Genomic DNA, 17,654 nt, shown 5'->3' with positions numbered 1-17,654 from the left:
GCTAGGATTACCACTCCCACGCAGATGCAAAGATTAACCCACTGACACATTAAGACACTGAATCCCAGGAGACGTGTTTCCACTGGGCTTTAGTCCGTCTTAAGTCATTTAATCTTATATTAAGTCTTAAAATCTTGCCTACATTGCCAGTGGGGCTGTGATAATTCCACTCATTTCCATTGCTAACAACTTGCTTTGAGAATTCCTTTGAGTGAAGTGACATGATTTTGATACAAATGTTGCTGCAGGATTCAATTCAGTGTATCTCTGGGTTGGGGTGGGAGAATGTGTAAGAAAATAAAAAAATCTTTGTGGGGATCAGTTGGACTAAATGGAGATTAGCTTAAAGCTCAGGACAAAGGAGACTTTAACGGAGAGCACAGAATTGGACAATAGATCCTGACCACCACAACCATGGTGGGACATCGCTGTCAATTTCACTTGTGTTATTTTGTGAAAACACTTTCAATTTCAAACAGCCCGTTTGGCTGAGTTAACAAATCAAACCCTGGCTCTGCTCCTTCTGCATTTAAGAGGGAAGTCTTTCGCTTGTGAGGAGAAAAATAGAGAAATAAAGATGGCTAATCCATTTTGAAATGCCTTCCTTTAAAAGGGGAAAGAGAGGCTGTAATTGGATGTGACCAGTTTGGGCTCCCTATGGCAACATGTGTATATGCATGTGTGCGGTTAAGTCGCACACTTCCGTTTGTTTTGCTTCCACAGGCGGAGCGCGGACAAATTTAGATTGCAGCAGTCTTAAAACGTTGGAAAAACAGCCCAGAAATACATCATTGGAGAGCAGTCAGTCATTAAGAGTGTTTACCCAACCCTGTCAGAAAGGGCTCACTCGAAAACAGCAGTGCAACAAGTCCAGTTCACAGACAGTTAAGATTTAAACCACCATGCTGTATATGTATGCGTGCATTCTGAGGCCAACGGGTCCCTGAGCACAGATGTGTAAAAGCCCCCCCTCCACCCCTGCCCCGCAGTCTTTTTGGTGTGTGTAGTAGTTTGCAGTAGTTTAATGATTCTTGGTTACCTTTATGGCTGAGTAGGTTTTTTTATTTTTTTTATCTATTTATAGTAATTTTGTAACTATCTGATTTGTATCTCATTTTAAGCATTAGCTATCTCTTTTTAGTCCTTTTTTTGTCTTTGTGTTGTTCTTAGTCTGTCTTTATGTTTTTGCGTCCTCTCCCCTTAGTTTTTGGTACTCCGGCTTCCACCCGCAGTAGAAACACATGGAGTTAGTGTGGTTACATTAATTGGTGACTCTAAATTTCCCACAGGTGTGAATGAAAGAAGAAAAAAAGTCGTCTGTCTCTAGGTGTTGGCCCAGTAACAGGCTAGTGGTCTGTCCAGGGTGTACCCCACCTGTTGGCCTGTGGTACCTGAGATAGGCTGTAGCAGCCTATTGCTTCTCTTAAGTGGTTTTGTGTCTCTTTGGAGTCATTTCGCATCAATGTCAGCTCATTTTGCATCTCTTTGCAATTTGTTCATGTCTGTTTGCACTTATTTTGCATCTCTCTGCTGCCATTTAGTCTTTAGAGGCTACAGTAAAGCTGTCAGCTATCCTAGCATATTCATTTCTTTCATTGTTGAAGAACTCTAGATTCTCAGGTTCAGTCTTGAGCAGCTTGAGGTTTACAAATCCTGGTCCTTTGCCAGTCTTTTTTGCTTACTACACTCAAAATTGGAGACAACATAATAACAAAAAAACCCAAAAACTGTATCATTCTCCAAAACGTCCTGAAGACTTTTTTTTACGCAGTTCTTGGACACACAACATAACTTAGAGCTTAATTTTTGGCAGCTAAATTAAAAAAATGTAGTTCCTTTAATGACGCAGGCTGCTGCTGCAGTAGATTATTCCTGTATGTTGTTTCAATGAAAATGCCTGTCTCTGTTTACTTTGCTGTGGTCACATGGTCAAGATAAAAGCAGGTCAACCACTGCTCTTGTCACACTAATTTCTCTTCTACTGTGTGTGGGTATCACTCCTCTAGATATCAGAGATGGGCAGTAACGCGTTACTGTAATCTGATTACTTTTTTCAAGTAACGAGTAAAGTAAGGGATTACTATTGCAAAAACGGTAATTAGATTACCGTTACTTTCCCGTAGGAACACTGCGTTACTAAAACCGTGATTTTTTGCGAGAATGTCTCACGACAGTGACGTAAGCGAGTGCGCAGTTAGTGACAACAGCTGTGTGCAGATCAACAATGGATCACATATCGAGTGCGGGAGAGAGTATGAGCGTGCAGCGTTTAAAGCGTGGAAGTACTGACCTTACTTTGAGTTTGATTCCATAAAAAGGGACAAAAACATTAGTGTCCGTTGTGCGTGGGAAGAAAACTTCTTTTTACAGCGAAAAAAACCCCTAAACTTCCGAGCAAGCACTGAGTGCCCTATCACGTAATGGGAAATTCACAGAGAAACTCGCGGATTCTTCCATTGACCGCGGCACACCTGCACCAGGGTAAACCTCCGCCTACCACAGTCCTGCTTTACAGGTGAAAATAGAGCAACAGGACCGCTGAGTCTTTGACTTTATTTATTTTCTGCTGCTTGCATCTATTTGAAAGACTGAGTGTAAACACAAAACATATTTTATGTGCTGGAATGTGTAGAAAATAGGTTTAAATGTTAAACTAATTTATTCAAGTCAGAGAATGTTGCTTATAGTTTAATTTTTGTTTGATGCATAAAGTTAAAAGAATAAAACTAATAAAACAAGTTAAAAAAGAGACTTTTCCATTTGATTACATTTTGTATGATGGATTATGCAGAAAAAGTAGAATTGGGCTGAAAGATCTATCGCTTTATCACCTCTTCAGGTTGTAAATGGTGTTTTTAAAAAGTAACTAAGTAACTAAGTAATTAATTACTTTTGAAAATAAGTAATCAGTAGAGTAATGGGATTACTTTTTTGGGGAAGTAATCAGTAATTAGTTACTGATTACTTTTTTCAAGTAACTTGACTATCCAATGGATTTTAAAGGGTAGACCTTTTATTTCTTTGTTCTAATTTTAATATAATTTTGTATGCGCAGCTTTTCAGCTTAACTTTTCACACTTTCACAACTGACAATAAAAATATTATATATATATAAACATATATAAACACAGTCAAACGATACCTCTCTGCTATTGCTTTTAACATGTTTTTATATATATATATATTTTTTGCACATTTTTGTTTTGAGTTCTTACTATGAAACGGCACATTCATTGGTTGAGCATGTCAAGGATGATTCTTCTCTGAAATTCTTGGAAATTCATGAAAATTGACATAATGTTCTCTCTTTGACCTGAAAATAACAGCAAAACCCATAAACTTAAAATATTTACTGAGGTCGTAGAAGATGGAAGCTGCCTTTTTGTAACTACAGGTTATATCCACTTATCCACTATATCACTGTCAATAACTTTAAGTGATGAAGAATTCTATAACTTATTACAATATTTGCATTAATGTGACAAAATTTTGATTTGTGACTTGCTGAGTTGTTAACATTATATATGGTCTAAAAATGGCGTCAAAAGTAAATGTCTAAAGCATGTTATTAAGGACAGAAAGCTACTTCGACATTTTATACTAATGTTACATGTGTAATATAGTATGAATATTAGTTGCTGTCCACATAGTGAAGTGTTAGTTAGCAAAAAGCATTTTAAGTAGTAAATCATCAGGTTCAAAACATTTATTTATACACTTGAAATGGATATCAACATGTTTAAAAACTCTAAGAGGTGCTACTGTCTTTCTAGAATTATCATTTTTAGTACCCACTTGTTCCTATTTTAAAGAGAAACTGAGTGAAATGACTGACTTTGTCAGCTAAATAACGGAACAGAAAACAAAGTAGCATAGCTAGTCAAAAGGTTCCTGCTGATATGACTTTTCTTTTTTCGAAATATAGGGCCAGTAATGCTTAAAACTTAAAAAAAGACCTTTGTCAAGCTGTTCCAGTCATGAGACTGAAAACAGCTCAGCCACATTTTCCATGTCTTGTCAGAATCAGTGTTTTCAGGTTTAGTGCTGATGAGTAATGAGGTTAAGATTTGGTGTTTGTGGCTCATTGTTAACTCTTCTGTGGTTGCAAGCTCAGTAAGGCTTCCGGTGACTAAGCTTTTGGTTGTCCATGACCTTGCTTTGTTTTAGCAACACATCATGTAAAAGGCTTTGTAAGACTGATCGCATTTCAACTCAGTCTCATGTTGTGTAAGCTGAAATGCAGAAGTGCAGCCGATGTGACACAAGCAAGTCTCACTTCTCTAAATTTTCTTCAGCTATTCTTTTTTTCACCTTCTGTATCACTACTTGGGTCTTTGCAGGCAACTGTGTGACTGAAACCAACTATGGAGGAAGCACATAGAATGGATCTGACCTACATCACTGAACGTATCATTACCATATACTCCCCTCCTGGGTGTCCAGAGGAGATCTATCTGCAGAACCTATGGGAGATTATTCCCATGCTGCAGTCCAAGCATGGACAAAACTACATGGTGAGACAAGTAGATGAGATAAAGGTAGCTAGAGAAATTTTATTTTTAAAGGTAATTGAAAAGCAAACCAAACTGATTCAGAGATTTGAGAGACAGTGGCCTGCTTTTATAAAAAATTAAATATAATTTAAACAATTATGACGCTTCCCGTTCGTACATTCAGTTGTTTTACTAATTTCTTTATTCCAAAACAATATGGAAAGCATCAAAACAACCACATAACACAAATCAAATGCATACTATGAGAAACTTAAAACATTTTATTTAGTTTATCATTTTTCTCATTACACTCTTCCTTTCGTTGTAGTATAATTTGTCTTATGTTTGGAAGTCTTTGTTTTCTGTCCTTGAATCACTGGATGTTTTATAAGTTACATATAGCTCTATATTAGGATAAATATTATAAAAGTTCCTTACTTGACCTTGCTTCCCTAATCATCATGTTCCTCATACCTAGATGCAAACATTCAGGTAACTGTAAGGTTAAATGTTAGTTAATAAATGTTAAACCACAGAAAAATCTTGTATGCAACCAGCAGAAGTGATTGATTTATTTTATCTCATGCAAACAACCCTTTTTTCAGCTCATCAACCTCTCCCGGAAGCATGACACTGTGAGCAGACTCAACCACAAGGTAATTCTAATGCACTCAGTTTAAATGTCACAATGTAAAACTGTAAGCAGGTACTATAGCGCAACTGGGGCTTTTTCCGTCAGGTTTTGGACACAGGATGGGTGGATCTCTTGGCTCCCAGCCTGGATCAGATCATCAGTGTGTGCACAGCAATAGAGAACTGGCTGAACGCCCATCTAAAGCATGTCCTCGTGTTACACTGCAGGGTAAACATCACTGTAGTCACTGACACTGGCATGTTCTCTAAAGGCATTTGTGCGATGTACGTAAGCACCTAAATTTTATTTATCCTGATCCTTTGACTGTTCCTAACAGGGAGGAAAAGGTCGATTTGGAGTTTTGGTGGCATCCTACATTCACTTCACCTCCATCTCAGCCAGGTAACACTGAATTTTTAAACAGCAGGGAAAGTTTCTGCTGTGCTGGATATTGGTTGTGCATTGGGACTAAATAACTGCACTGCCATTATGTAAAACAAAGCAATATCACATGGCTTAGGTCTCATCTTACACTAGTGTCCTTGGGGTGGAGTTAATATAAAGGGATCTAGATCACCCTAGTCATCATACTGGGTTCAGGCCATATTTGTTTATAAAATGTAGCCTGCTGTCAGTTTTCGAGGTTTTTCAAAGGAGTTCATCCTACAGCAAGATAATAGGCCAGGGGTGGGCAACTCCAGGCCTCGAGGGCCGGTGTCCTGCAGGTTTTAGATGTGTCCTTGATCCAACACAGCTGATTCAAATGGCTAAACAACCTCCTCAACATGTCCTGAAGTTCTCCAGAGGCTTGGTTGCCCAACACCGGTCTAGGCTTTATATGAGAGAAGTGTTACACATCTCCAGGGTCAAACCTTAAGTTGGTTTTTGGATGAACTAGAGAGAAGGGAGAAACTAAGCAGGACTAAAAAAATTTTGAGACCTTCTGCAACAGTGTTAGTATAAACTTTTTTGTTTCATTTTGGTGTTTGGCTTCTGAAATAAATCAAGAAACTATGCACGGATAGCTGGATCAATAAACCGTCTTTTAAAATTTGGGATCAGGCCTAAACACAGGCCTCTTCTCTTCTTGGGAGTATAACCTTACATTTTGATACAGATATTGAAGTTTTGCAAAGGATTCATCCTAAATTCTCATAAAATGGACTTCTCGGAGTGATGCAAAAAGAATATTTTCATATGTTGTTGTGTCCAAAAAACCTTTCAGGCTCTGGACTTCACATGTTGGTAATGTTATCTCTGATTACATCAAAGTGCAGGAAATGGAGCTGTGAAGTATTGCGCCAGTAGTGACATTTAGTGCTGGACATGTTTGCAGATCAAAGAGTGCTGATTGAACAATAGACAGAGGGAATAGTGGCTGATCTGCTGCGTGTCTCCACCAGGCAAAGGGCAGCACGGCTGACAGTAGAGACTTTGAACTGTGATTATGTTTGATTTTTGGGCAGGGATCCTGTTTCTGTTGGACACCAGTGAATACATTTACACCGACTCTGAGCAAACACAAGAGCCTTCATAGCATCATCATATAGCTTATGTGTGATTTTATGGTCCACAGCTGAACTATTAAAATGATGTCCTTGTTTTGCCACATCTTATTATGGCATGTTGGGAAAGTTCAATTTGAGGCAAATCACTAAAAAAATGCAGAAAAAGAGGAAACTTCAGACACGTTGACAGTGCATGTGTTCCATACTTGAACACCTCACTCTTATACATATATATATACACACATCAACATGAAACACTAGAACATTATCTAAAAATGTGTCTGTCTCTCAGTGCAGACCTTTCCCTCGACCATTTCGCCATGAGGAGGTTCTACAATGACACGCTCTCTGCTCTTATGACCCCTTCACAGAAACGGTAAAGATTTACATGACTGATTCCTGGAGGTCAAAGTTCAACTGTGGTTCAACTCTAAACCTCTGCTCTGTGACCAAAACATCTGCCATTGACCTCAGATCGCATGCTCATTGATCACCTGATTGACCGTTTTGTGAAACAGTTAACATAATAAAGCTACTGAGAACCAATGGAACCAGGGAATTCAGTGAAAATCTAACTATACTGTCTTCCATTTCTAATAATGTTATAGATACAGACTTTCTTTCTGCTTTTTCAGGTATGTATGGATGCTGGGCAGCATATTAAAAGGCAGACTAAAGATGTCTCCTTCTCCATCTTTCCTGCTCTGTGTTGTTCTTTATAGTCTCCCCAAACTAAGACCAGATGGAGGTAAGCAGCACAAACAGGTTTGGCATTTTAGCTCATGCAATCCTGATTTTTTTCTCTTTTTTTTTTTTTCAATTAGTTGTGACCATATATTTAACCTGGGATAGCTGGGATAGCAAAGCTCATTTGTAGTTCACTATAAGATTATGGGACGCAGATATGAGCTGATTAAAAACAGACTTAAGACACACCCCAAAAAACTGAATGTACAACTCAACAAGGTAAACTTGTGCATAACTTTATGGCTTATTAAAATTAAAACAGGTGAGCTAAATAAACATTGAAAGTGAAAAAGTAGTCATAGGAATCAAAACCTTTTTTTTATACCAGTCTGTTTATTTCAGCCATTTTGACATGAAAATCTATGGATTTTTTGTTTTGGAGCGAGCCTCAAGTGGTTATTTCACCAACTGCAGTTTGTGACATTCCCTTGCAATGTAGAGGAAGGAGAGATGTGATTTGAGCCTTTATGAGCCTAGCAAGATACCCATTGTTTTAATCTAGAGATCCTCAACACCTCGATCAGATCTTTACACATAACATGACACAATTTCAAAATTCAGCAAGGTAGTGAAAACCAAGGTGAGCCTTGCATGTTATTGTAACAGAAAATGAAAAAAAAAAAAAAAATCTGTAAATGGATTCTTAGGGTTCTCTGAGTGTTCCTAGTGTAAGGCTGTGTGCCCAGCCTGTACACCAAAGACTGCTGCTGTCCACTGTGAAGTGCTTGAAAAGTGACGGTCTAAGTCTTTACCTTGCTATATAAAGTGCCTTGGAGTCACTGTTGTTGTGAACTTGCTTTATCTGTCTATCTTTAGTCAAAGTTTTCTTAAACTACCCTGTTTAACTTGAATTATAATATCTCTGTTGATGTTGTCTCAGGATGTTTCCTGTTCTTGAGGGTCTACCAAAGTCTACAAGCTGTTTGCACGTCTCCAATTTAGTAAGAAATACATAATCTACACACAGTAAACACAGTAACCGTGGAGCTTACATAAAGCATAAGGTACTAATATGTGCATCTCATGTTCATCTCAGCCATGTTAATGCAGCTGAGACAGATCGCCTCTACATTGTGCTTCAGCCCGCTCAGCTGCTCAAAGGGGACATCATGGTGAGTTGTGATACTCTGTATATTTTGATTTTTATCAGCTAACTGATGAGCAGATGTTTACACAAGAGTAAGGAGCTATTGTTTAATTTTGTAAACAATTTTTTGAACATGTGTTGATTTTGAATTTTTCATTCTTCAAGAAATATGAACTTTCATGAATGAAAAGTTTATTAAAACTTTTCACCTGAATCGAATGCTCCCCTGTGGACTGATTTTTGAATATCTAGCCCCATGTCTAACCCCTCCGGCACTATTACTACTACTACTACTAATAATAATAAACATTTCTGTAATTGGAGGACACATCTGTGTTGCATTATTTGAATATTGCACTTGCAGTTATATGTATATATATATGGTTTTAATGGTTTATTTGTGCATCTGCATGTATGCATGAGTGTACATTTTTTTGCTTGAGCACCAACAGGACAAGTTAAACAGAACTGACCATTCTGTCTAATGCCAGACCCAAATCTATCTTTGTTTTAATCTGCCTAAATTTTAAATGTAACTTTTTAAAAGTCTTTACAAAAAAAACGAACAGTCATGTTTTATTTTTTATTTGTTTTTATTACCGTCTCACTGTCTGTTTGTAGGTGGTTTGTTATGACAAAAACAGCCGGTCAGCTAGTCGTCAGGTCGTCTTCCGGCTCCAGTTTCACACGGGCCTCATATGTGGACATGCCCTCACTTTCTCAAAGGCGGACCTTGACTGTGCCAGAGAAGGTATTTATGACCTGCTACCTCAGCCTACACACTGCCAGGTGCAGTCTTAGTGCAGCACCACTATCAAGCTTAATCAGTAACTGATAAATCTATCAGCCAGTCTGCTCTCCATCTACCTGAACTAACCCTGGAACCATATCAGCTCTGCAGGTGTGAAGGGCACATGGAAATATGCACAGAATGCCAAGTTAACTGTCCAGCTCTCTGATCTCTCCCTTAACATTCCAGATGCCCGGTTCCCAGAAGATGGAAAAGTAGAGCTGCTATTCTCTGAAAGTCCTGAAAAAATTGCAGGTAGGCTGTCTCTCACAAAAAACTTTCCTTTGATGTGTTCTTCAGTAAAGCTTGTATATGCATAATCATAATTTTGGTTAAAATATGATGCAGGTGTTGCAGTTTCTGGTGGATATTAAGAATTCTCATTGAGCCAGCTAAAGTCTTTTGATCCTGTTTAGAAACATAAAACATTTTTATATACTCCACCACTCATTAAAAGCAGATCGTTTGGCAGCTGCCATTTGTAGAATAACTACAGTACTGTTCAAAACTCCTGACCCACTCCTCATTTCTTTATATTTTTTTACGAAATAGAAAAAAGATGCAGCGCTTTATTGAAATATTTGCACAAGTATGGAAATACAGGATATAAGGTAAAAAACTGAGTTTGTGCAATTCTAATAAGCTTGGAAATCAATATTTGCTATGACAGCTTATTTTTCAACGCAGCCTGAGCTCTCTTAGGCAAGCTTGGGTGTAATTTCTTAAGTAGTCTCCAGGAATAGTTATCCTCTTCAAGGACATTCAAAGCTCTTCTTTGAACGTTGGCTGACTTCTGTTCTCTGTCGAGATGAACCCACACTGCTTCGATAATGTGGAAGTACATTATCGAAGCAGTGTGGGGAGGCCAGCCTGGGGAGGCCAGTTCATGACTGAGAATATTCAGTTTTTCTATCCAGGTATGCTTTTACTCCACTGGCAGTGTGTTTGGGGTCATTGTTGTGCTGAAAAACTAAGCTGTTGCCAATCAGATGCTTTTCAGATGATACTGGATGGTTGATCAAAAACAGCTGGTGCTTTTCTGTTTTCATATTTCCATCGGTGTTGTCAGAATCTTCAACACCACTGGCTGAAATGCAGCTCCAAACCATGACAGAGCCTCCACCAATGAGTCAGACTTTCTCCTAAAAACGTTCTAAGGCTTTCAGATGCCTGGAAAACTATTGCTCTAAAGCACTTTGGCTCCTTGGAAGGAAAATATAAAGCAATACTATATACCAAGATACATTGTACTGTATCTTAAAAGAAATGTATTTGCAGGTCTCAAGCGAAAGATTTCTTCTTCATATAAAACTTGATCTGACTCACGAATGTACTAGTGCCAAGTTAACGCTGCATGACAGTTGCCCTAGAAGAGCATAGACATAGTGGGTCAGTACCGCACATGGGTATTAGTGTCAGGGTAGAAAGAAATTACTCATATGAAAGCATTACTCATACACAGATTCCTAGAAGTCAAGCATACTGTTAGATCAAGTCTAGTCTAGCTCACCTGCACTGATTTAATTGCCAAACCACATTTGCCTTTTTTTTAAATATATATATACTTTTGGCTCAGCTTGTACCCTTGCAACGGATTTCACAAATAAATAAATGCTATATCACTTTAGCTTGCCCACAGTTTCTGTGTGCCTTTAAGCAACTTTGCAACTCAGCCCCACTCCAAATTTGGAGTTGAATAATTCTGGAACAGCACCAATAACATTAGCATCACCAGCTCCTTGTTCACTGTTTGCTGCAGTCTTTTAAATTTCACTGGCCTAGTGATGGAGAAAGTGAGATGAAATATTTGGTGTCTTACAGAAACAGAGGAAGTTTTTTTTTTTTTTTTAAATAGTATTTGATTGCAGCCTTTATTACAGGCATTTATAATTCAGGTCACAGAACACACTGCATATCACCACACTAGCTATGAGAAAATATGTCTTGCTACTCTTTAAATCAGTAATAAGATACAGAAAAGATTAGATTAGATTGTTAATGCCAGATCCAGAGTCAGTCTCGGAGTCATTACTCCAAATAAGTGCACATTACACATTAGTTATTATTGTAGTAATAATTCTTTACTAATTATTACGAACTAATGTGTTAAATTATTCAGTTACTTCCTGGAGAAAGTCATTTCTTACACTACTTTAGTGTTACTCTGTAACAGGACATGAAATGCGCCGTTGTATAATTATTAGTTAACAGTACAAAAATTATGCTAGAGTCCCACACACTGACACAAATCTCTATCCTGAGGATGAGGGCGCACAAGGTCTTTCTTTTAGTGTTTCTATATCAACACAAACCCCAACAGCAAAGTTGAAAAGCAGCACAAAGAGCACTTCACAGCCATCCTCACAGCGACTGTACTGGAAATGGTAGCAACAAAGTCCTACTGCTACCTGTTACCTGTTTGAGTTTAGGTGATAGCTGCTTGTCTGGGGTCAGCATACAGCTTAACTCTTGAATTAAATTGATAATCCAAAAAACATGAAAGATATACTCTACTGTGATATTCTTTTTTCATATATTACCAATAAAAGTAATAAAATAGTGGAATTTTACAAAGAACATATCGATGAGAGTTTCCATGTTAAGTTAGATAGTAACTCTGTATTATTACATTTTTAATGTTTAAATTACTAAAAATGAGTAATCTTTGTGTTGATTGTGCATTTTGTTGTGTAACAGCTCTTTGCTTTTGTATATGTGTTTGTGAGCTGTCATGAAGTGTGGAATCAGAAGAATGCAAATGCGGTAATGCGGTAACCAGCAGATTAAACCAAAAACTAACCTTTAATTAAATCTGTAATGCAGTAAAGCAAATGTCCACAGAGGGAAAAGTCAAAATCCAAAATTCTGCAGAGAACAGGGAGCAGATGAGGAGAGCTTAACAGATGATCTGAAAAAGAACAACAGAAATTGGCTATAAATACACAATTAAAGGAACCAGGCAGGGTTGAAATTAATCAAGACAGTGATGCAAAAGAAGCAAAAAAATGCAAGACAGAAGACTACCTAAATAAAAGAGGAAGTGAAATAGATATAGACAGAGACAAGAACTTTATAGAATGAATAACCTGAAGGCCCACACAGAAAAAGCACTGAGGGAACAACTTAAACAACTTAAACTCTAGCATAAGGACTACATTAAATGTATACTTCCAAGCGTTCCTGCAAAGTCTCACAATTTGACAAGATGAAATCCAATGGTGATGATAAAACAAGACACTTAGACAAGTATTGCAACCAGCTATACAACATGCCTACTTGTAATTTGTTTGATTGTTGTGTAGCCCTTGATGACATATAGATAACCTTTTAGAGTTTTCATTTTCAGTTTTTCAAGCATCAGCGCTGCCATCCAAACAAACTATGTTTAGTCATTTGCTCCAGAGCTGCAGTTAGCTAGTCAAATCACATTATAAATATGTTCCAAGAGGAAATGAAAAAGAAAATGAGCTCTGTGCTGTGCTGTACAGTTAGTAAAGGATTGCTAGCTTTGCTCATGCTAATGGCTAATAAAAACTATGCTAGATCTTTTTTGGGGGTGTTTCTATGGCAATCATACCAGCAATGATATGCCCCAAAATGTCACTTATCACACCCATCTTTAAGCACTGAAATATATCTATCATAACTTAACTTCAGTCAGCTTGGCTTACAGACTGGTCAGTCAGCAACCTAATGGCAACATTTGGACTTTGTTCTAAGTTTTAAAATGGTTTTCAGTAATAGCTCTCCAACTTTGCTTTGGATTTTGGCCAATTTTCTATTAATTTTAAGTGAAAAATAAGTGGCAACAGGTCCTTTTGGAATTCAGGTTCATGACAGTGACCCCAAACACATTGCCAGTGCAGTAAAAGCATACCTGGATAGAAAATCACCCAATGCAACACTGTCAGTCATAGATTGGCCTCCCCAGAGCCTGGACCTCAACATTATCACTTGAAAGTGAACCCAAGATCCAAAGAAGAGCTTAGTAATGCCCTTCAAGATGCCTGGAGAACTACTGTTTTTGTCTCTCTGCGGTACCCCTCAGATATTCTGACTTTTATTTTCTTGTTTGGTGAAAAACCTTGAAAAATCCAAACATGTAGCCTCTCTAATTGATGCAGCAAGACTATATTCATATTATTTGGATTAAAAGGCTGCACCAGGCTTCAATGTGTCTTTAATTCAAGCAGACAAGACAGGAGTCAAACTGAGGAATAACACACTCTGACACATTGCCTGTGAATGAAATGATCGGTCAGCCAGGTGGGGGCAGTGTTGGACACCACACCGGCCAAACTGGCCATCATCAACTGTAGTCACACTCCTTTCCTCTCAACAGGAAGCAATACACAGAGATATCACTCTCTCTCTCACACACACACACACACACACACACACACGACAGGAATTTGGATTGTAGATACTGTGCACACAGGAAAATATATACAGCCGGACTCACAAACACACACATCCAGACACACAGATCTTAATGAGCTGATAGAAATCAGAGTCTAACCCAAAATAAGGCTCACAGCAATATTTGAAGCAGATTTGCTGCAGGATCGGCTGTTGGGGATTTGCCCTAACACCAGTGTTTGAGTTTGTGTGTCTTGTTGTTGTTTCACTGACTCCTGACCAGCACTGTTTGTCATGTGCAGGCAGAGAGCTATGGCACAATGGACGCTCTGTGACAGTGGACTATGACACCTTGGACCCTTTGGTTAGACGAGACTCTTATCAGGACACATCTTGTCTAGAAACAGGTGAGGTGTATTTTAATATTTCTTAATCAGAAATTCCCCACATTCTTCTCCTTCTTTCAGTTTCTTTTCCTGTTTTTTGAATTTCTGTACTTCCTCTGAATTTATTATTACCCAGGGTTGAACAGGATAACATTTTATCTGAATACCCCTTTTGGGAGATCGATTAGCTTGTCTTCACTGCTTTAACATAGTATATATAAATACAACAAGAAAAAAACAATAAAGCTATGTCTGTGATAGAGAAATAGTCGCAAAATAAAAGTAAAAATAAATACATTTAAAAAAAACGTTACACACATCTAAGCAGGTAGTGAACCAGTAAAGATGCAATTTCCATATGGGCAGATAGCTTTAGTACCTGCTTTACAGCCACCCTGTCCAATGTTACAAAATCTAGGATTACATAATCCCTCTATATCGTGCTCATGTTCACACAAAGGCTTTTAGTGAAATAAAGCAGACCAGTATAAAGCATAAAAATATCTGGGTTAACTTTGTCCAAAGTGAGAATTTGTGATTTATATTATTCACCCATTCACACACCTTTGTACAAGCCCTTGTTTCTACACCCAAGTAGAGCGTTCACACTCCAATGGACACAGCAGAGAGCTCTTTGGGATTCAGTATTTTGCTTTGGGACACTTCGGCAGGTAGACTGGAGCAGCCAATGATCAAACCACCAACCTTCTGATTAGTAGATAACCCGCTCTACCTCCTAAATACAGCCACACCAATAGCAATAGCAATAGCAAAGACTGTAAAGAATATTTTTGCGTTGAAAAACAAATGCAAAATAAAAGCTTACAATTGGTGAAATAACCCTTTACTAGAGCAAGCATTATAGTAATGCTCAAGTAGCCTACTAGGGAAGGACAGAGGTTTAAAAAGTGATTGCAGTAGCTCTGTATGCAGCCAGAGTTAAGCCAGCTTCCCTCGACAGCAGCCAACTGCAGCCACAATTACAGCTACTAACAGTAATTTAAAGCAGTATGCAAGTATCTCAGGAGCTTTATAAAAATATCCTGTTTGAGGTTAAACAAAAGTGATCACTTTCATTTAATCTGTTTTTAAGTAATGTCCAATGTTAGATTTCACTGGGCAAGGACTGGTGGCCTTGCTTATCCAAATGGAATGGTGTAACTTTGTCTTGTTACTTTTTTAAAAGAAAACTTCTCTGACTTCGATGACCTCCCCTTCAATATTATATCCTTTTCCGTCTCCAGCTTTTAACACAGCCCATACTATTAAATTGTGTACTTGTAATCCTTTTATGGCTATCTGCGCCTCTACCATGTGAGTTGAATCTTCTGCAAAATAGAGACCCCCTGTATGCCATATTCCTGCCAAGAGCCTTTTCCCCAAGGGACCAATGTATGGTGCCCTGATTTGTTGATATCAAAAATGGACTAGAAAAGTATTTTGTTGACATTTGCTGAAAACTACTGGAATATATCAGAGATACCCTTTAAATAATATTTATCTCAATTTGAAAGAGAAGGTGATGTTTGCTGTCTGAAGGTTGTGCTGAAAATGCAATTAAGAAAGTGGTCCAAGGAACATAGTTCTTCCAAGCAATCTGGAGATGGAAGAGACCACGCCTGGCAAATTTGCATCAAGCATATCTTTCGAATTTAAGGTCCAATCCCAGAATTTTTTACAAGGTGATGATATGTCAAATATTTATATATCTGTGTGTGTTTTGTAGCTTTTTTGGTAACCTTTCCATTACAGTACCTTTGGCTGTTATGTAGTAGTTAATACCCTTAGATCCCTGAGATTGCTGTGGCCAGTCTTGTGGGTAATTGCCTGGTCATCAGTGTGACAGCTTACAACTGTTGTGGTCACAAAGGCCTCTTTGACATTCCTGGGAACGGGTGTAACGCCAATCTTTGAGAGCGCAGCCAGACCAGAGCTGTGTGTTTTGGAGGCGGGTGTGGGTTTTTAAAAATTTTTTTATACATTAGGTGGAATAAATGTTCACACACAGGAAATAAACAATACAAAACAAGACCTCAAAATCGAGACAGCTGAAACAATCACTTGTAAGTGGAAGGTTAAGGCTTCGGTTCCAGCTGTTTTGCTAAACCTGCCCATGGTCAGCCATGTAATTTAGATAGAGCTTTTACAAGCGGCATGTAAACACACATAGACACACGCTCACATGAATGCAAACAAATAGGCATTACACGTTACACATAAGCGTAATGAAGGTGCAATGCCAGTTAGCCGCACAGACACTTGCAAGAACATTGTTTTCAATCACAGACGGTTCTGCTTTGCCCTCCCACACACTCCTCCTCACTTTATCTCCTCATCTTCTTGTACTTTCTCCCTTCCTCTTGTCTCCTTTATCTAATCTCCTATCTCACTCTTTCTACCTTCAAGTTCAAGTTACAGGTTGCAATTTGTCCAATGTGTCCCCATCCCCCTTTTCCAGACAATCTCTCCAAAGCCCGCCTCCATGTTTACATTCCCCTCTCCATATTTGGAGAGCTCAAGGTCCTTATGCTTTGTTTGCTTTTTGTTTTTGTTTTTTTGGTGTGTGTGTTTTTTTCCCTTGAAAGTGCAATATGTGTGTTGTACACACTTTTCCACCTGTGTGTTCGTGTGTGTGTGTGTGTGTGTGTGTGTGTGTGTGTGTGTGCGCGCGCGTGCGTGCGTGCGTGTGTGATTGCAAGTCTAGTGAATGATCCACCCTTCAGTTTCCTTTCTCTCCAGTTTCCCCTTTGGACATAAAAATGCATGAGTGCACTCTCTCTCTGCCTACCTGTCGCAGCCTGGACAGGATGCAGGGGGGAGGGCAAAAAAAAGGAGGCAAAGCAGAGCGAATTACGTGTTGACGGCAAAGGCGGGGATTCATAGTGCAGGGACTGAGTGCAAGAATGACATGAGAGAGGGGAAAGAGAGAGTAGGAGGGGGGACACTGGAGAGCTCTTAGCACCTTAAGAGAAAGAATGTTCTTTGCTTGTCTTCCTGTGGCAGCCTGAGAGACAGTGAGGACTACAAACACTGTAAGAAGAAGAGAAGCTAGCCTAAATCTTTTTTCACTTTGCTTTCACTTCCATCCTTTTCATTCTACCCTCGTCCCTGTGTCTCTTTCCATTCTGCTTGTCATCTGTTCCTGTTTTCCTCTTTCTGTGACTCGGGTGGTTAGGCTTCAGCAAAGCATTTCCATCCTGTTTCTAGTCTGCAGTGGGGCCAGTGAAAGTTTACTCCTAGCAGTCGAAAAAGTAAGCTCGACTTCATTTATTTATTTATTTACTTCTATTAAAGTGATGAAGTTCTGTAAATTGTGGAGTTATGCAGCATGTTTGGAAACTGTGTGCATCTCTCTGTGAGAGAGCTATTAGACCAGCTGTGAGGGTTTACCATGCATGTCTGGTATTTGAGTTTTATTGCCTCTCTGGACTTAAGAGGCTATCTTCATACAGCTCTGGTATGCACTGTACGTATTGTTGTATTTACTATACAGGGCAGTCCTGTCGAAGTGCAGCACCCTATTTTGGAAGATAACTTGCTCTTTTAGTTATACAGCACTGTTTAGTTTTCTGTGTTTCACGGATACAATGTGCAGATATTTTCATTTGGTCTATAACAATGTCAAAGACCTAGCTTACTGTCATATGATA

The 17,654-nt window shown here is 38.6% G+C and overlaps 1 protein-coding gene across 2 annotated transcripts in view; it reads left to right on the top strand.

Annotated features, from left to right (window-relative positions):
- The window catches only part of LOC146614721 (tensin-3-like), a 55,532-nt gene that overhangs the window by 278 nt on the left and 37,600 nt on the right, over nt 1–17,654 (top strand). For both annotated transcript variants that reach the window (XM_085375633.1, XM_085375630.1), the window contains exons 2-12: nt 4,341–4,514; nt 5,099–5,149; nt 5,233–5,355; nt 5,465–5,529; nt 6,928–7,011; nt 7,271–7,383; nt 8,263–8,323; nt 8,419–8,494; nt 9,091–9,220; nt 9,449–9,514; nt 13,921–14,025. In XM_085375633.1, the coding sequence (XP_085231759.1) occupies nt 4,365–4,514; nt 5,099–5,149; nt 5,233–5,355; nt 5,465–5,529; nt 6,928–7,011; nt 7,271–7,383; nt 8,263–8,323; nt 8,419–8,494; nt 9,091–9,220; nt 9,449–9,514; nt 13,921–14,025 (1,024 nt within the window). In that variant the 5' untranslated portion in view covers nt 4,341–4,364. The remainder of the gene's footprint in view (nt 1–4,340; nt 4,515–5,098; nt 5,150–5,232; nt 5,356–5,464; nt 5,530–6,927; nt 7,012–7,270; nt 7,384–8,262; nt 8,324–8,418; nt 8,495–9,090; nt 9,221–9,448; nt 9,515–13,920; nt 14,026–17,654) is intronic.

This window comes from Diplotaxodon limnothrissa, linkage group LG17 (assembly GCF_057381915.1).
Source record: "Diplotaxodon limnothrissa isolate DT_005_m linkage group LG17, D_limnothrissa_male_GT1.1, whole genome shotgun sequence".
Classification (NCBI taxonomy): Eukaryota; Metazoa; Chordata; class Actinopteri; order Cichliformes; family Cichlidae; genus Diplotaxodon; species Diplotaxodon limnothrissa.
This window is presented reverse-complemented; position numbering and strand designations above follow the sequence as displayed.